Source organism: Necator americanus, chromosome IV, assembly GCF_031761385.1.
Source record: "Necator americanus strain Aroian chromosome IV, whole genome shotgun sequence".
NCBI lineage: Eukaryota > Metazoa > Nematoda > Chromadorea > Rhabditida > Ancylostomatidae > Necator > Necator americanus.
In genome coordinates this window covers 35,786,017-35,806,020 of record NC_087374.1, presented here as the reverse complement: position 1 = coordinate 35,806,020, position 20,004 = coordinate 35,786,017, and the positions used below count along the sequence as shown (strand labels likewise).

The following is a 20,004-nucleotide window of genomic DNA, read 5'->3' as shown; positions in this document are numbered from 1 at the left end:
CGCAAGACACAGAGATAGAAAGTAGCTGGGATCTGTTATGTTTCTGACTATGATAAGTTCAGATGGTTGAGTTTCATTGACACAAAATGTCAATCTTATGTTCTGCTTTGAAGTATGTTGTACGTTGTACGTGGTGCTTTGTCAGATTATTAAGCGAAAAGAAGGGGTCTCAGATGCAAAGATACTTACATAGTTGCTTTTCATTGGAATGCTGATTTTGTCCATTTAAATTAACCATTAATTGTTTGTTTATTTTAACCTGCTAAATAAATAGCTATGAGAAATAAAGAGAGTAAATTTTCATACTCTTACTTCCAAAAGCGCTCACAATAAGTAAGCGCCCTTACTGTGGCTACTGTGACTATTGTTTCACTACATGATCTCACAATGGCTTGCCTAAAGTTCGAGGATTATTTCCACGAAGGACCGAGAGATTGCAGCCATGTGTGCAGAACCTCAACAGTTCTACTATGCGTTAAATGAACTTTTTTCTTTATAGCTTAGAAATCCTGCTGCGTCACCCCTCTGAAATCCTCATTCTTATATCAATTTGTAGTGTAACGGTTAGAGGTTTCACTGCCTGCACGATCAATCGGAGGTTCGAATCTGCCCTAGTGCTCACCAAGCCCTTCATCCCTTAGGGGTTGATAAATTGGTACCAGGGGTGTCAGGGAGGATAAAAACACTGACTTGACCAGGATCGAGCGTGATGATGGGACACGACCCTCTCGAATACAACCCCCTCCCCCTTTTCTTCTTCTCCAATGTTCCTGCGACAGTTCTCGACTGCTGCTACTTAAATATACTGGAAATTTCTTGTATTTCGAAAATGCGAAAATTAGCCGGAGAGCAAATGTGAAAATCGGTAGCTGACAGAAGCGAAGAAATAACATTTTCTAGGAGACGCAAATTAGTCGAAATGCTGTTGAAATACTGGTATTGGAATATTTTCGTTTTTATTGTATTCTATTTCTACTCTAAAATCTACGAATTAACTTCAAATTCTAATTAAAACAAATAATAGGACCACAAATAGGATAGTCAGATGCATAGTTGGAATAACAGAGGAACGAAGGAAAAAAGCGAAAAAAATCAACATTCTGTCCCTGCAATATGACAATCTGGCCTCCTGTGTTCAACTCCCCAATGAGGCAAATTTTTGCAAAAGAGATAGAAACTTGAAACAACGTCTACAAAATGAAGAATTTGATTTTACGTAGTGTTCAGCATTTTAAAAGTGGATTTAATTGAGTTCAATGACTGCTCAGAAAAGCATCATCAAAAGAGATTCTGTACACATTGTTAGATCTTGAAGATATCGAGTAACTTTTTCACAAGAGGAAATGAAAAAGCAGTTTTTCACAGAAGAAGGTTAACCCTAAAAATCGTTACATCGCTGCTTTTCCCTCTAGTTCTTTTGAAATTTCGATGAGACGAAAATTGAAATTTTCTCGAATTTTTTTGGATTTGCCCCATCTAAATCTTGAAAAAAACCAGACGGTCCGGAAAGGAAAAATTTCACACATAAGGGTTTTCTTAGACTCTCCATTCGAATATATAGGTGATTTTTTTAAAACGCTACCCCATTTTTTGCAATGGAAGAAAACGCCAAAATCCCAATTTTCGTCCATGCGCCGAAAAGTGTGTGATTTTGAATAAAATTCAATAACTCGGAATAACTTAGTGCGGAGCAAATCATCTTTCAGTATGTTGTAGCCGAGGATTTCCTCTGTCAGATGCTGCATCAAATGTTCTCAGGGCCTCGCCGTTTTTTCAAATTTTTAGGGGGACAGAGATGGGAAAAATGCCATTTTTCCCATCAAGATTCCAGAAAGACTAGGAAGTGGGAAAAACAGCAGTGTGAATTTTTTAAGGCTAACCTTCTTCTCTTAAGAGCTGCCTGACCTTTTTCTTCTGGTCCTCTTATAAAGAAGTTATTCGCGATCTCCAAGACCTAACAATGTGCACAGAATCTGAGCTTTTTTGGTCATTAAATTTTGTTGAATTCACATTTAAAATCTGCTGTGAACTACGTAAAATTAAATTCTTCATTTTTGAGAAGTTATTTCAAGTTTCCATCTCTTCTGCAAAAATTCGCCTCAGTAGGGTGTCGAACCTGCGTGGTCTCATTATTACATTGCCAATACATTAATGTCAAAACGGAATATTGATGCTTCCACTTTACTGCCCTACACTTGAAACTAAATATAATATTTGTGATTACTACTTTATACTATACTTTTGTGCTGTGTTTTCATGCTATCCTCAATTCACAACTAGTCACCGCACTCCCTCACGACTCCTTTCCCTTGCAATCCCCTCCCTTTACGACCACCGATGGAAAAATCCCATCACAAGCTTGACCCTGATCATGCACTAGACTTGTGTGAAACCGTACAGAAAGACTTTTTCTACATTCCAGCGAAATTTCGCTCTCCTACCTACCCCAGTTTTTTTGGAGTCTGAACGAGATATATAGTAGATTTTTGCTCCTATTTTTGGATTTTCTCAACTAACTTTAGGGAGAGTAAAGTCACCTACAAAAGTCAAATTCGTGGTTGGGAATTCTCCTCTATGCTTTATCAAAATATAGCGGTTATTTTTTTTAGCGCTCTACCGTAGTACTACAACGAGGAAAAATGAAAAAATCGGACTCCTTGCTGGGCGTCAAAATGTGAGACATCGAGAAAAGCGCAATATCTCGACTAATACTTCCGAAAATATAAAGTACACAACGTTGAGCAATCCCTTCTGGGCGTGTTTACGTGTTCGGCTTCGATTTAGAATCGTTTGAGTTTCATGACCGCTTGTGCAGTCTTGCAATGACTTGCACCGTGGCGAGCCGATGTGTCAAGTCAGTGTTTTTATCCTCACAGATCCTGGTGCCAATTTACTCGGGAGATCGAGAGAACTGGTTGGTGGGGCGGTTTTGAACCATGGGGTCACAGTCGTTTCTCTTACTGACAGTACTACACCTGCCCCAGTTCATGTTGGGTTAGTGCACAATTATCCGCTGTTTTTCTTTTTTTTTTTGGACCTTTTTCCCAGGAGAATTTGCGTTTCACTTTTTATTTTTGCTTCACTGTTTTGTACGTAAAAATGTTGAAAATCATGTTCATACTCGTCATTCTATGCTCTACCACTTCAATAAAGGATGGAAGGAGTCAGAGTCATTTCAACGAGTTTTTTTGACAACGGAACAATTACTAAAAAAACAATGCCAGGAATTGTTTTCCGGCTTCAAATCTGGCGACCCTAGCTTAGAGCCAAGTAGGAAGAGGACCACCATCGTATATGGACGATTTTTTTTTACGGCACTTTTTTCAGCGGTGGATGAGCAGCATAACGTAGTGAACATAACAAAACGAATGTTGGCTGAAACCTTCAATGTCAAAATTCCAGGACCGCCCGTCGCTTCAAAAATTTTGGAAGTTTAGAAATTAGCTGGACGGCTTCCTCATGAACTCTTCCACAACGCCGTTCGTGTTCGAAATTTCACGGATTTGCTGGAGACGGAACGACGTGTCGAATTCGAAGCCAGTAAAGGTTGGGAACTGCTTCCTCATGCACCCTATTCTCCCACAGAGGCAGAAACAGATTATCACCTCAATCATTCGTTGGAAAACTCGCAGGCAAATAAGGTTAGTGACGATTTCGTTGAGTCGGTGGTCGATGTCGCTTTTGGATCCGCTCCAAAAGACGTGATTTCGATGTTCATGTTAATCATGTTAACGTTTTCGTAGTCGTTGTTAACCGTAATCATGTTATTAATTATCCTCGGGCAATTATGCACCCACCTAGTATATTATAAAAATTTAATCAGCTTGAAACAGGTTATGGAGTATTTCTCCTAGCAGAACTTAGTCTTCTTCTTCAACAGCTTCGAAAGATAGTTGGAAAAATCTGGGAATTTTGCTAAAAATCCCAACTAATTACCGGCTATAACTGTATGCAAATATTCGCAAAACTCTGAAACAGTATGAAGATCTACCTGATAAAATGCTTCCCGAAATACTTGTTTTATCAGATAGACCTTAGCATTGTTTATGAAGACAAGACGGCAAGACGGAAATTACTGTTCTATGAGCTTTAGTTCTACAACTTTTGGATACAAGCAAAAAGTTGTTGGTGCTGGTGAACAAACTACTGCAGGGGTTCGGAACATCGCTGGCTCCGCTTTAATTGTTGTAGAGGATAACGGACCTGTACACGTCATCTACTGAGTCCGTTGTCTTTCACAGAAAATTATTCCGTTTATTTTTGCGTAATCGGAGAGCGAATCCTTGGTGAGCAATAAAAATTTTAATAAACAATTAAATATTACTACCATTAGTACCAATGTTCATTTCAGCATACCATGAAAATAAATTTGTATGGGATCTCTCCACGAAAAGATTATATTATATTACTGGCATGCGTGTATTCACTTCCGGTTTCCCTTAACTGTTCCAAAAAATAGCGTGCGAAAAAACCTTCCTGAACGGATTTTCCTATCAGGTACCTTATAACACACTCGTGCATGCTCCCGCTCCTTCGCAACGTGTTCGTTGGTTTCACTTGATTAGGCCCCTGAGAAACCTCATTGACTATCGTCCGCTAGTCCGCAGACGCGGAACATGTGTAGTGCGTTATAGAGCGTCTCGAATGAAAGTTCGTTCGTATTTGTTTCGTTATTACAAAACACTTGGGTGATAAAAGCTTCGCGAAGAGTGAAAATGTCAAATCATTCTTGGAACACTCCATTCCCGCTGGAAAGATACACCTCCCTTAAAAATAAACACTAGTTTTTTTTGGCTAGTACAGTAAAAATAAAATGATGTCACTATCAACGAAGAAGTGGGGCTGATGTTATTGATCTATAAATAAAAATAAGAATAAAACTTGACATTGCTCGTGATCGTCTATGGTCGTCTTCGGCTAAAAAATTTTCGATTATCTGTAGGAAAGGGAATGGGATGCAGAATATTTGAAAAAGGAATTATAAAAAGAAGAATAAACGGATGAGATTTGTCAGCTGAACTACTCAAAACCTTCACAATCCATTTCGTGGAAGGAAGAAGCACAAGCTTTACTTACTGTTGCGCTTACGATCGATAACCGGAACATAGTCGGTTATAATTCCTCCATGTCTAGTAGTTATACTTATATATGTTGCATTTGTGCGACTGCAACAATGAATAGCGAACTCCGGATATACAAAGGAATGTACAGGAGGTAGGATTTCATTGCGTCGCTCATCAAGATATCGACAAAATACTTCTCTTCTGCAAGGCTACACATATTACTGTGAAGATAAGATATTATGTCACCGTTGAACGGTACTTAGCACAAACTTTTACAGAATAGATGTAGTCGGTGCTGAATATGTTCAAATGGGTAAACGCTGTTCGCTTTCCGACTAAAAAAAGCAGTCGAAAGAGGAAATGTGAAAGAAGAAAAGCATGTATTGCTTATGGTGTTCACCCATTTGAAAACATTCAATGCTGGCTATACATGTTAAAATACACAGAAATACTCAAGAGTAAGAGTATCGCATTCATGAATCCGATGGTTTAAGAAGCATGACTTTTTATATAACTTCAACGCAACTTTATTTCAGGTTTTAGGATACAAAGGAAACAAAATCACCACAAAACAATCCCGCAATATGCAACCATTTGAAAGACACAAAATTCGCAGAAACTTTCAAGTTCAAGTCTTTAAGCTTCTTACGAGGCTCGATTCTCGTTTTTACATATTTTATATTCACAGAAACGAAGAGCAGTGCGTTCTCCCCATTTCTGTCTTATGCTTCTATAAAAGCGAGAAATGGATGGCGGGAAATTGGGACTAGCAGATAAAATGGCGAGTCGAAAGCTGGCGGTAATATTCGAAGCGAATCCAATTAGCCTTTCTGGGCTTTAAAGTCGCTTTCGACTCTCCGCTTCGAGGCCATCTTCGCAACTCGTTCTGCGCCGGTAGAGTACCAGGAAAGTTTGTTCGCTTGTTTGATGACATGAATCAACGAACAACTGCCGCAGTTCAAACACCAGCCCGACATATAACACAATTTGAGGTGGTAACTGGAGTAAGACAAAGGACAGTGGCAGGATCCTTCCTGTTGAGCTTCGCTATCGAAGACATCATGCGAAGAACAGTTGATCAGTGTCCTGCCGACATCGTCTTAGCACCATCAGGGTGCACCTGACCGTTCTCTAGTCTCGATGATGCTGTTATATTCGCGGAAAGCGTTACGAAACTTCAACATGTTGTCAGTCATGTATGGAAGCTGGCTGTGGGTCTCTTCGAGGTTTTGAACAGGATTCGCAGTGAACGAACAACTGGTCGAAATTGTCGAGGAGTTTTGTTATCTGAGTTATTCTCTAAAGAACAGCAGCAGCTACGAAGAAGATGTTCGGCAATTATGCGCTAAGGCCATTTCTGCATTAAACTCCTTAACGAAATGCTTGTGGTCGACGCTCATTACCAACAAAGTCAAGCTGCGAGTCTACCTATCCGCAATTCACCCCATCATGATGTACGGATCGGAGACTTGGGCAGCACAATAAACGGTTATGGAGAGGCTTGATTGCACAGAAGGAAAGGTGCTTAGATGGCTATTTCTGCCAGTGCACATCAGAATGAGGAGCTTTAAGCGGAAATCGATGTGTTGTACCGGTGGATGACACGTGAAAAACATCAACATCTTGCCCCGCTAAAGTGGCTTCGTTTTCAGAAAGTCGTCTTCAGTTCTTTAGCCATATATTAAAGAGACCAGCAGATGGCTTTGTTCAGTGAGTTCTGAAAAGTTCGTCGAGTTCGAGCTGGAAGAGACACCTGGCCGAAAGCGGAGGTTTCGGACTGAGGTGGTGTAAGAGGACCTGTAAACACTTGGCGTGGAAAGGCAATTCTGCCCATACAAAAGGTTTCGAAGTTATAGAATAGCGACGAATGGATTGATTCCGTGGACGCTCTCTCAAAAAATTAAGAGGGTTGGGCAGAGCTATGTTCAAGAACGGCACAACTCGGCGGAGATGGGGGTAACCGCATCAGGCGATGAAACCAGACCCGCTGATTAAATCAAGTCAAGTAAGTCACTGTATTCTCTTCAAGCCCTTTCTGTTTCTTAAGTCTGATGTGCCCTACGATAAAGAATTGCAAAGTTTGTAAGTACTGGAGCATGTAAGTGCAACATCAATTTCGCTTTGGATTTACGACGATGTTCATTGCTATAAACGTGTGGAACGTTTAGGTTACTTTGACTGATCTCACAAATTCTTTTGAAGAGCAGCTATTTGGCTAACTTGGCTTTCTTTTCTGCTCATTTTTTTGTTATCGTAAGAAATGAAGAATGAAATATCTGAGACTGATTCATGAACATTCTTTGATAGTTGAACTCTACGTTGATACTGGATCAGGTTTTGCCGTATTCTAAGTGAAAGCGAGTAAAGAGGAGCAAAAAGGGCTACTGTTGTGCAAATTTGAGTGGAACTGCTAGAGGATTTGAAATGCTAAAAGAGAAACAGAACATATAACCTACCATAAACCGCATATAATCTATCCTACCCACCCTGAAAATCCATCTGCGTCCATCGTAACAACTGTGTAGTTCTCATAGTCGTATGCTGCTATGAGAGCTAGTCTATATGGAAACCAAACTTTGCGCTTTCCAGCGCCAAATCTATACTTTTCGATCAGAAATCCATAATGAGGAACACACATGGAAATACTTTCTGTTGTTGATTTTTGTGTGGATTCTGTAACTGTGCTTATTTTAGTAGAAAGGTTGCTTGCAATGCAATGTTCGTGTGGTTTCAGTTTACTATCAATTGTAAAATAAAACATGTGGGTCCACAGTAATCTAGTATTACCCTCGTACTTAAATGCTATGAAATGAACTTATGAGTGTTTAGAGGAGTTGCACTCAAGAATGTGAAATTGTTTCAATGTCAAATTGCATCCCTCTGAATGAGAGAAAACCGTGTCAAATATTGAGATAAGATTTTTAAGTTCCTATTTGGAACTGGGGGTGAACCCAAAAAATTTGGACCGTAACGCCTAACAGAAACTAACACAGAAAAAGGGATATCAGTCCATCTTTAAGAGTATACCGTTCCAGAAGTCATTTTTCTTCTATCTTGTGAACGATTGTTATATATTTCTTTAAAAAAAGAAAAACAATCTTTCGATTGCATACGGATTTTTAGGACCCAGATACGAAAATGGATCTGATTCCTGTTCTGCATCTTCCATTGGTAGTTTTTGTCTCGATTTTCCTTCGCCGTCATTGCATAGTCGTGCAGAAGCCTCAGAAGCGTCACTAGTGTGCAGCACCTACCAAACTCTTCTGTACAGATGTCAAAATCCCACGGGAAGGCATTAGAGTAGTGCAGATTGGGATGTGGCGACGGTACTTTTTGCCTGTTGAAGATTATGTGGCGTGCTCGCCAAAAACTGACACTGAAAATGACATATTTGGGATACCTGGAGGAAAATATAGAGTTCGAGTTCGAGGTATGTATTACGAATATAATCGTGTACGCTACACTCAATCCCCCTAAGAATCCTGAAAAACGGAATGGAAACCGCCTTAGTTCCTACGAGGTACTTCAGATCTTGCCACTCTTGTACACGTTCCGGTTCCCCCAGCACTCTATTCATTGGTTTTACGTGAATAGGTGAGGAGGCCTCATTAATCTTCGACTACGTGGATGCGGCGCGTGCGCAGGGGTGTGCGTTCCATCTGACCTCGTAGGAACGAACGTCGTTTTCTTCCGTTTATTAGCCGTTTGTTAGAACGATGAGGGAGAATTGAGCGGTACCACGCTCATGCTCATAATCTGTACCTTGAACTCTATATTTTCCCCCACAGGTTTCCCAGCTACAGTTTCGTGAGGTGCCCTGCTTTAAAGCGTCCAGTAACCCCTTTTAAAGAAGAGGTAGTGCCCGTTCGTACCTAGCTGATGTAAAAGACGGCTACATGAGATTTATTAGAAGCAATGCAGCCCAGTGACCTTCACTGCTAACGGTGTTGGTGTCACTGTCATGGTCAAAATATGGAGGAGTGAGAACTGGACTACTAAGGGCCCACTTTTAGTTTAAACCAGTACCAGTTCTGGGAAATCGCGATTCTGAAATTAACAGCTCGGTGCAAAATTGAATACAGCTTTGGTACAAGAAGTCCACATAAGCAAATATCACAATATGTTTAACGATCGTATTTCTGCAGCTCTTGAAGGGATTTCGCATAATCTGAAATAAATATAATATAGATATATAAGATTGAGACAGTGTTAATGAACAAGAACGATGTCATGCAAACAGCAAGATGGTATTCAAAGAAAATCAACTGTGAAATATGAGACATGAGTGCATCTTTAAAAACATTTCTAGATGAGCACTGTAAAAAAAGAAAAGATTGTTCGAACTTTCAAAGGTAGTTTTTGTAAATAATTTGCCCTAATGTAGTGACTGGAGCGGGTGTAGCGCAGTCGCATATAGCATAGCGAGTGGTGGTCTTCTGACTTCTGTCCATCTGGTCTTCGTCCTAGTTCGCCTGCAGTAGATTGCTTCATGGTCGTTCCTCCTGATTGAACTATCATCTTCAGTTCTCTCTGAAGGAGTATACTGAGTTGTCTCTATGTACAAAGTGTACAACTCCTTTCTTTTTGGTTTTTTATAGTTTTGCATAGTTTTTCCTTATAATATAATAGTGTATGAATAGGACTATGTACATTGTCCTAACAAAACTCTTTTTTATCAGTTATACCGTTTGTTTTGGCGTTTTAAGAGCACAGCTTTTAGGGGTTCACTTCCTTTCCTTTTTTTTAAAATGTAATTATGCATGATTAGCGCTTGCTGTTATCGCAGTTGTAGTAGGAGCCGATAACCTTAAAAATGGCTAACTATGCACAGTTACACAAAATGAGGGAAAGAAATCTGATTCCTGCGAACTGAACTCTTTCAGAAGATGATAAGGAGTCACGAGAAACTAATAAACTAGCGAAAAAGGTTTTTTGTAATTGCAAACTGGAAAAGATTCTTATCCTCCGCAACTACAGAAAAACAATTAGTCAGAAATTAACTCCATACTCTTATAGGCGCCCTAGGAGTGAAAAACGACATATGTAACTAATGGAAGAGGACGCTGTTAAGACTGCGCACTCCTATTCATAATTTATTAGACAAGAAAATTACGAAACTATGAAAATGATAAGAAAAGAGGTCCATTGAGTTTTGTGCATACTGTAGAGGGAGTTCAGTCCACGAATCCACCGAGGAGCGCGTCAAAACGTTATAACAAGATTTACAGCGACTGTATGTGTGAGTGAGTGTGTGAGTCTGTTATGTCAAAAAGTGCACCTCATTACTTGAACGCTATATCTTTCTTGTTCTTCCTTTCTATTGTTGTACCTGGACCACACACCAGACAGATGATTGTTGAAGTCCGCTTATGTCAATATGTCAAGCCTAGAGGACAGAGTCTGACTTTAATCAATTCCTCTGGAGTGCACCAAACTGTTCGACTTCAAATCAGAATTGTTCGCAGTTAACTCAGCTCAGAATTTTGGTCTTCCAAGCAGATTTGGCACCAACTCGTCGATTCTCGAAGGATGAAAGTTTGGTTTGTGTAATGCGGTTTATAAAAATCGAACCAAACAGACGCAGCTGAACTTCTTACCAGCTGTGCTGCGTTCCTTCTGATCGTCCTGATTAACACCATTTTGAAACCTACCTAATCGTACACGCCGTAAGTTATCAGAGCGTGTTTCAGACAAACTCGTGTACTTTATATTTTAGAAATAAGGCAGTCAAACAACGACCTAATGAACCGCTTTGACAAACATTTTGTAAATTTTTTGGTGGAACCGTGTATGGAAAAGCAAGGAGCAAAGTTCCTCCACGGTAACATATTTTGCTCACTTCGTACGATATACTGTCTCGATAGGACAAGGATCTGTGGAGAAGTTGCAATGAAACATTTTGTCCGGCTTGTACGTTTCGGAAGGAACAAATAGACACGGTCGGCTTCATAACCGAGTATCAATGCAAGGTATAAATGGTTTGCTCTGCGCCGTAGCTCTATTGCCATCATGGTAAGAGCAACCACTGATAGCACTGAATATTGCGGGTCCTGTTGACGAGCCCACATTTCCTTACAATAATATCATTGTAAATCATAGATGAAATGGAACAATCATCTCCTTTTTCGTTTTCAGTTCTTTTCTAAACAGAATAAAAGTTAATAAAAAAAATTAGAACAAGGGCATTGCTTTATTCTGGTCTACGCCAGTTTTCGTATTTATGATCAGATTATATATATGTATACATATATATGTATATATATATATATATATATATATATTAACATCGGTTTTGCCGTGTTCATTTCCAGTCTAAATACGAATAATGAAGTCTTTGAACCTGAGTATGTGTTTTTCTATGACATCTTCCGCAGGAACACCTTCATATACTATGAAATAAAAAAAAAACTTCTCAGTGACGCCTTTATCTTCTCAATGCCGAAATGCATTATACGCGGAGGTTCCATCATTCATCTGTATCAACTGCGCTCCCGCTGTTCGTCGCCCGAGCGAGCACCAGTAATGCGTTCATTTGTCCTGATCGCACGAAATGGTTGCCGAAAGGTTCCTATTCTCGCGAGGAATTCTAATTGCATCATTTCTTTCCTAGAAGGACATGGTGAGATGGTCTGACCATCGGATCTGCGGTCTACTTGCGGTACCTTTAATAATGTGTATACAGTCGCTCGTAGCTCTGGTCCAAAGATTGCAGTTAAAACGCATCACGTGTCCGGCCCACCTAATTTTACCTTGGCGACCCTGATTTTCGATCGATGACGTAGGGTCCAACATCGAATCTCCTCCTTAACTTGCGAAAGTTGCATAATTATCAAAGCATTATTCGAAAGCTCTTGATCACCTTGATCACCTTGACTCCCGTTGATCTTCGAACTGGTCGAGCGGGCGCCAGTAATTCTTCCATTTGTCCCGATCGCGTGCCAGAGTAGCCCAGTGGTTCCTCCTTTCGCGTGGGACACGAAGAGCATCATATTTTTCTTCCAAGGACTTCGTGAAGAAATCTGACCATCGGCTCGGCGGTCTTCCTGTAGTGCGATTAATATCGCCGGGAACCCAGTCGCTCACGGCGCTGGTCCAACGGTTGTCATTAAAGCGCATCACGTGTCCGGCCCACCTTATTTTACTTTCCTTGGCAAACGCGGCGGGGTCTCTAATCTTCGATCGCTGACGTAGGAGAGAACTTCGAATCCCGTCCCTCACTTGCGTGAAACGGGATACTCCTAGCATCACTCTCTCAATTGCGCGTTCAATGACGCTCACCGCGTTTTCTTCCTGCGTGCGAAATGCCCAGGTTTCCGAAGCATAGGTCAAAGCAGGAAGTACGGTGGTGTTGAAGAGGTGAGCACGGAGCCGGGTGTTCCTGGTCTTCTTCACTACATCCTCGATGCTCTTGTACGCCCCCCAAGCCGCTCGTCTCCTCTTGCCCAGCTCGGGGGTCAGGTCGTTCATCATGTTCAGTACCCGACCCAGATAAACGTAGCTGGTGCATTCGGATATGTTCGTTCCGTTGAGCGTGAATGGGGCATCCGAGACCCATTCGTTCCGCATAAACATCATCTTTTGTAGATTCAGCTGAAGACCGATGCATCCACATGTTTCGTCGAATTCGGTCAGCATTCGTTCCGCTTGGCTGATGCTAGGTGTTATCAGTACGATGTCATCAGCAAAGCGCAAATGGTGTAGCTGCCGACCATCAACCTTCACTCCCATGTTCCCACAACTTTCGCACTGCGTTCTCGAGGGTGGCCGTGACTATTTTGGGTGAAATTGTATCACCCTGTCGTACCCCCTTCTTCACGTCAATGATGATGTTATTGTAGAATGGCAAAATTCCGGTCGTGAATTTACGTACAACTCTCGAAGTACCTTCATGTACTGAGTAGGGACGCCTTGGTTATCCAAGGCTTCCACGACCGCTTCCGTCTCAACTGAGTCGAACGCCTTCTTTAAGTCGATGAAGGTGAGACAGAGCGGCATCTTGTACTCTCGTGATACCTCGATGAGTTTCGAAACAGTGTGAATGTGGTCAATCGTGCTGAATCCTTTTCGAAACCCTGCTTGCTCGCATGGCTGTCCTTCATCCAAGACTTTTTCAATCCTATTAAGGATCACTCTTGTAAAGAGCTTGTAGATGACGGACAGTAGGCAGATTGGACGATAGTTGCCAATGTCATGTGGATCTCCCTTTTTATACAACAACACGGTCTTGCTGATCTTCCACTGTTTAGGAACCTTGCATTCCGACAGATAACGTGTAAAGAGCCGGGGTGTTGATGAGTACTGGCGGAAGGCTCTTCAGGTGTTCTGGTCTTATTCTGTCGGGATCGGGTGCCGTACGATTTCTTACCGACATGATAACATGTCGTATTTCGGACAGGAGAACCTCTGGAATGACTTGTCCGTCTTCCCTCAGATGGTGAGGAGGCAAGTGGACATGGCTGTCGAAGAGATCAGAGTAGAAGTCGTAGATGATTTTCTCCATCCTCCTTCTCGATGCAATGACTTTTCCCTTTGGGTTCCGGAGAGCAATCATCCTCGTCTTGCGACCGGCAAAGTCTCGACATAGGCATAGCGGATGCTCTTCCCCGTCTCTGCAGATTCAGCCAGCACTTCTGCTCTTCTCTCTTTATGGTCTTCCTTTATCGCCTCTCTGCAAAGCCTTGCGAGCTTGGACGTGAGTTCTTGGTTCCCTGCGGCTCGTGCTGCTCCAGCTGGCGTATCAGCTCAAGAGTTTCAAGAGACAGGCGCCTCCTGGTGGTTTTGAAACTCTCAGCCTTCTTCGCGCAGTCGTGAAGGTGTTCAACAAGCCGATATATTCCTTGTCGATGTTGTCCATTGCCGAATCTTCCCAAAAGCCGTCCAGTGTAGCGAAGAGATCCCAGCTGATGATAGTCCCGGGATTTCTCTCTCTGAACTTGGCGGCTTGCTCTGCTCTCCTTGTGATGGAAAATCTTCCTCGGAGGAGGCGATGGTCCGATCCCGTATAGAACTTTGGTACAACAGCGACGTCCGTCAGGCAGAACCTTTTATTGACGATGATGTGGTCTATCTCATTACGGTATCCTCCACCGGATGACTCCCACGTCCAGCGTAGAGAGGAGGGCTTCTGAAATTGCGAGTTCCCATGGATGGGACGCAATTCCAGATCGAAAGCCTTATGTTGGATAATAATTTCATGGGAATACGCCTACTAGATTGATCTGATATAAGAAAAAAAACGTGACTGGGGCTTGGGAAATGCAAAAGAAAATCAAACAGAAATGAACGAAGTCTAGTATGGAAGGTCACTTTCAATCTTCCCTCGTCCATGTCAACGCCACGATCGCCAGTACCTTGGGGCCTTTATATGAACGAGGGAGGATGGATAGTGACTTTACACACATAATATGCAGGAATATTTTAACAAATATCAACTAAAGTGTGAAAATATTGTTAAACCTACGAACTTTCTCGGTTTCTCACTCCATTTCCGCAGGAGAAGCAGGCGCAATCTCCCATTCGGCACTTGTATTTCTTAAGGGCATCACCCCACGAATCTGAGGTGGTGCAGATTTCAGGTGGAGTATTCTTACAAGGGGTAGTAGATTATGAGAGGAGGATGATTCCGTCCATTTCTTCCTAATTGCCGTAAAAAGCGGCCCGGAAGATGCGGCACCGCACAAGGCTGGCGCGGTCCAGTCGAACTCCTTGTAGAAAATAGTGCGCCAGAACGCCAGAATTAAGCGAATTCTGTCAGTGATAGTGGAATGGATATAAAAAACATTAAGTGAAGCACGATTTGTTTTGAGTATTTGCAGATAAAGAATTTTTTTTTGATTTTGCGTCATTTTCAAGTTTGCATTACTCTTGCGAGCGGCATTCTCCTCCTTCACACAAATACTAAGCTGGGTCATGTAGAACTTAGTTCTTTAGTTTGGTTTCCACCATCTTTGTTTGAAAACATGACTAGCTGTTGAACAGATTGTTAAAGTTTGACAATTGAATAAAGACGGGTTAGACCATCCTTTGACAGCTTAAGAAATTGGCAAAAATCGTAAAATTTGAATCTGGGAAAGAAGAACGTAAACAAAAACTGCGTGCGGAAGAAAATACTGTGCACATTCTGATTCCATCCTTGAAGGTTATTATTTTAAGAGGAACAGGTGAGTAAACAGAACATGCTGTAACAAAGCTTAATGGACAGCGGTCAAAGATATTATCTCTGCCTTTATACGATGTCACCGAGCAGGAATTTAAACATGGCGATGGAAGTTTAGATATCGAACGGCCACTCTCAAAATAAGTTCTCAGGTTCTGATTCAGTTTTTTTCGTCACTAAAAAACTTCTGTGTACATTTGCAATAGCGAAAAATGAAAACGTACTAACGTTGTAATCAGTCACTCTACAAATTCTGACTTATTGTTGTAAGCAACGTTGAACAACACATTCGCAGCAAACATTCTCCATGTGTTGAAGGAACATGTGACAATGAGCGTCTGTTCACGAGGACAGCGGTGTACTTCAAAATGTAACAGTATATTAGTGTTGTTGTCTCGTACTTTGCACAAGAAGTTCGAGAAAACTTGTCCTTTCTAAGAAAGAAGTTTTGGCTAATTCTTTCGCATCTCTATTTGCAAGATATTTGACACTTCTGAACACGTATATTTTGCAAACACACGGATTCTTACATACGTATCCTGAATGTTTCTCTGAGACAATGTCTTGCAGTAAGCAAGGTTCGCAGACATGGGACATAGCTTGACGCATTCTCCAGGAGTAAGCTAAAAATGCGCAACTAATTCTAAAAATCCATTAACTTGAGGCATCAAAGGCAATCTAAGTCATCAACCAGCACGCCGATACATTTCGTCTACAAAAATGCCTTCATAAAAGTGATTTCCGAGCCTTCATGAAATGAAGACGTCTATTATTCAGCAGTGAGATCTTTTACTAATCTGATGTGGTAACTCCAATAACGGTGGCGATCGTTTAAATTTTCCTCACTTTGTGAAGGTATGTAACTCATGCTTTTGGACCTTTTTTTGAAGGAGTATTGGCTTGACCCATGGGCGGGTGTAGTGTAGCTGTTGGAGGTTCCTCCGCCTGCACGATCGATCAGAGGTTCAAATCCGCCTCTGCTCACCATTACTCCCAGACTTGTCTGGGAGGATAAAACCATTGAATTAACACATCGGCTAGCCCCCGCAAGTCATTGTATAGGCGAGTTACACGTTCGTGAAACTCAAACGATTCTGAATTGAAGTGAACGTGGTGGCGCATCCCAAGCGGATTGATTAACAGTTTATCCAGACAGATAGCCAGACACTTTATCCTTTTACCTTTATTGGCTTGGCGTGCAGACTGACCGGGTAGTTGCTGCTGACTGGCTTTCATGCATACGCATAAACGTTCTGCTTTTTTTATGTTGCAATATCACGGCGAGAATAGCGCAACCAATGACCATTCTCTCAGAATGTTTAGATTACTGAAACATTACACCACTATCGCCAAACAACCCCTCACAGAGCATAAATTGAATTCTGGCTCTTGTGATAAAAATCTATTACCTGAGACATTCTAAGGATCCTCCTTAGAAACAACACGATTTATAATTCCAGTTCTTTCTGTATTTCCCTGAAAGTCAATGCATCAATTGTTGATGATTAGTTTCCTTGCAACTATAGGAACCACCTCACAAGGAGTCGAAAATAAGATGCCGCTGAGGTAGATCACTTTCTTGACTGTTTCAATATCTTTTTCAAGAACAAAATTCTTCTTATGTGTGAGTGACGGTTGATGTTTATTTCTCTTTTCATGTGCTTCTCTCTTGAATTTACTCGGTGTGCAGACGGAATGACCTGTATTCACAAAAGGTAAGATTTTAATTCCCTTTAGAAGTAGAGAGCTGGAGCCATCTGGTGTGGAGGTTGGCGCAGCAGCACATTAGTACTCTCTAAAGCTTTCTGAAGCTTACTTCAAGAACAGTCGACGTTGAACATGCCATGACGGGGTGACGGGTTACGTTCTTTGTAAAGACGAGGACATGCTCACCTTTATCAAGCACGAAAAGCTCCTCAGAACTTTTTTCTCTTGTTATTTTTTTCCATTCTTTGTTATATAACTATGCGTATGCGTGATTTCTTGGGAAAACTTGTCAATTGATGTTCTCGTTTGATTTTGCTGCTAAGACATTAGTTTCCTCGGATTAGACTCTTCACATTTTTTTTTGTGTACCTATGGATGATCAGTACAAAAATTCAATACGCAAAAAAGAAGCTTAAAAGCAGAGCAGAAGTAAAACAGGTGACAAAACTAGTGAAAAAGGACACTTTAACGGCTTCATAACGAGAGAGTTCAACAAATTCTCATCAGTCAGAGATGGACGTTAGTTAGGAAAATACTCAATTAATTATGTGGCGAGTGTAGCGCAGTCGGTTAAGGGTTACGCTGCATACATGATCGATCGTAGGTTCGGATCTGCCTAGCGCTCACCTAGCCTTTCATCCCTCCGGGATCGATAAATTGGTACCCGACTTGTCTTGGAGGATGAAAATACTGACTTGACACATCGGGTAGCCCCCGCAAGTCATTGTATAAGCCAGTTACGCGTTCGTAAACCTCAAATAATTGTAAATTGAAGTGAACGGGGTAGCGCATCCCAAGCGGGTCGATTAACGTCAGACATCTGCCTTTATCCTTTACTCTTATCTTAGTCTAGCATATTTACTCTCATTCATTAACACTTGCCCTTCTGCTAATACATGTGATCACAGACACCTAAACAGAAAGCACAGTTTGCCGCAGATTTCACTGATATCCCATATTCTATGCGCTTCTCTAATATTCTTTATTCATGGTCTCCAGCATGCTTTCGTCCAATTTTTCGTTGCATTAAAACCACTGCAATGCCCGCCAGTGTGTCTAGTCTATACGTCTCAGCTGAATGATAGAGGAAACAATGCCGATAGATGGACGGAGCCACCAGAAAATGGTTGTATTGCGACGGGATAGTAAACGAAGCATACGACAGAGACTACACATGCTTTTCAATTAATTTGAAGATTTCTGTGTGACGGTAACGTGGACTGCGCAGATCGCTCAGATGAGGACGCTAAGATATGCTCGAAGAAACCAGAAAAATTAGCTCCGGTTAGTTGTGCATATTGGAACTGTTCCCGTGCTTTTTCTGTTTTCAAAAATGATACCTATACTGCAGGGGAATTTTCGCTATAGCATCCAAACCAAACGGTGTCCAGCGACCTGGTTTTTCTGCGGCGACGGCACGAACTGCATTGAACCACGTTATGTTTGTGATCATTCCAACGATTGTCGGTATGTGCAGAACAATAATTTGTTATAATTTTTTGGGCGCGCTTCATGTGGCAGGTACAAAAAGATAATGTTAAACGTAGATGTGAATTGAGACGAAAGGAAGTAAGAAACCTGTCTGGTACCGTGAATTTAGTAAGTCTGCGTACGCCTGGTTGTTCTCAAAGGACTCATTTCTTGCGTTGCAGTCTTGTAATTTTCTCCCTTTGAGTACTCTTCATATCTTATAACATTCTTCATATGCAGGAATATACTTGACTCAAAGGCATCAGCCCACGAATCTGAGGTGGTACAGGTTTCAGGCGGGTAATGCTTATAAGGGGTCTTAGATTGTGGGGGGGAGGGTGATTCCGTAAAGGTTGCGTTGGGAGGTTGGGGTGCAAAGGTTGCGCACTGCTACAGAATCCATCGCAAGAAACAGCTTTCCGGGGTCGTCCGTTTCCGATGCCTTTAACAAACTATGGGTTCTAGAAGTGTAGTGAACAATAGCACCTTTATGAAATTTTTGAAAACGTTGAGCTATATAACAGTGTAAATTGTACAGTTTGTGCGTTTCCAAGGGGTACAGTCAAGTGATTGCGTTTAATGAAACTAAGATCACTACAGGCAGATAACAATTTGATTTGTATACGTGGGACTAGTTTCATAATAGCATTTCGAATTCACAATAATGACAGCTCATACTATACAATTGTTCGCACTTTCGTGGGAATTCGTGGGAAAGGTATGCCAATTTTTTTGGAGAGAGCTATAATCAGAAAAATGCATAATTTCTAGAACAAATTCTGAAAAAAAGGGTGAAAGAAGAGGAGTCACGGAAAGGGAAGAGAAGTACGAAGCAAAATAAACCGTTTAACTAATACGTCATAAATTCGTGCTTATTCTAAGCGTATGTTTTGCATACGCCGAATGTTCTAAACTTTCCTAAACAGGACTTCTTTCTGCCGCAGGATTGTGTTTATGATTACAGATAAAGATTATAATACCTGTTTCTGCAGAAACGAATAGAAGATGAGCCTGTTGAGAGTGATAGGATGTGTACTCCTCTCGCTCTCAACACCTTCTAGTTACTAGTTACTAATTGTTTTTCCGTTTTCTGCATGGAAACAATTTTTTTTCGTGGTGCTTTGGTAAAGATAATCCTTAGATGCCTCTTTTCCGTGTGTTGTCGGTACTCTTGGGGAGAATTAGATTTCTAATGTATGTATTTCTAAAAAGTGAATAATTCCTAATTCTGATTTCTCTGGAATATTATCAAATGTTTCATATAGTGTTTGAAGCAAATCAGCAAAAAGCTCAAAGTGTCAATATTGGTCAAATGGGCAGTTCTGGAGCAAATTTAAAAACCTGAAAAATCTTACAGATTCTAGAAAATCTAAATTTATCATTCTGTTACGTATTGTTTTCTACTCACAATCTTCATTTTCAGAGACGGATCGGATGAAGGCGAGTTCTGCCGCGGATGGGACAATATGAGGCGAAATGCCCATGACAAGGTCATCCACTAGTATTTTAAGGAAGATGAATGAAGGTCATATGTTCGATGATTACGTTTTATATATGGTGAGGGAAAATTCCTCAGATACACTTCTCATTATGATATATAAGATGTGC

General features: G+C 41.2%; 4 protein-coding genes across 5 annotated transcripts; 2 read left to right on the top strand and 2 right to left on the bottom strand.

Moving 5' to 3' along the window:
- Positions 1-11,927: 11,927 nt before the first annotated feature.
- On the bottom strand, positions 11,928-12,791 carry RB195_003761 (uncharacterized protein; the record flags this gene model as incomplete). The annotated part of the gene is made up of 1 exon (XM_064201547.1): positions 11,928-12,791. One exon carries the CDS (start codon positions 12,789-12,791, stop codon positions 11,928-11,930), a length of 864 nt encoding a protein of 287 aa, XP_064057428.1.
- Positions 12,792-12,875: 84 nt separating this feature from the next.
- On the bottom strand, positions 12,876-13,614 carry RB195_003760 (uncharacterized protein; the record flags this gene model as incomplete). 2 transcript variants are annotated; one of them, XM_064201545.1, is made up of 2 exons in its annotated part: positions 12,876-13,313; positions 13,429-13,614. In XM_064201545.1, 2 exons carry the CDS (start codon positions 13,612-13,614, stop codon positions 12,876-12,878), a joined length of 624 nt encoding a protein of 207 aa, XP_064057426.1. The 2 variants fall into 2 exon arrangements, with proteins under 2 accessions (XP_064057426.1, XP_064057427.1); XM_064201546.1 differs by having other exon boundaries at positions 12,876-13,374; positions 13,433-13,614.
- Positions 13,615-13,656: 42 nt separating this feature from the next.
- On the top strand, positions 13,657-14,157 carry RB195_003759 (uncharacterized protein; the record flags this gene model as incomplete). Its single annotated transcript, XM_064201544.1, has 2 exons — positions 13,657-13,755; positions 13,855-14,157. The coding sequence occupies 2 exons, from the start codon at positions 13,657-13,659 to the stop codon at positions 14,155-14,157; spliced, it is 402 nt and encodes a 133-aa protein (XP_064057425.1).
- Positions 14,158-16,914: 2,757 nt separating this feature from the next.
- RB195_003758 (uncharacterized protein) lies at positions 16,915-19,898 on the top strand (the record flags this gene model as incomplete). The annotated part of the gene is made up of 4 exons (XM_013438495.2): positions 16,915-16,934; positions 18,123-18,210; positions 18,278-18,393; positions 19,820-19,898. 4 exons carry the CDS (start codon positions 16,915-16,917, stop codon positions 19,896-19,898), a joined length of 303 nt encoding a protein of 100 aa, XP_013293949.2.
- Positions 19,899-20,004: the final 106 nt, after the last annotated feature.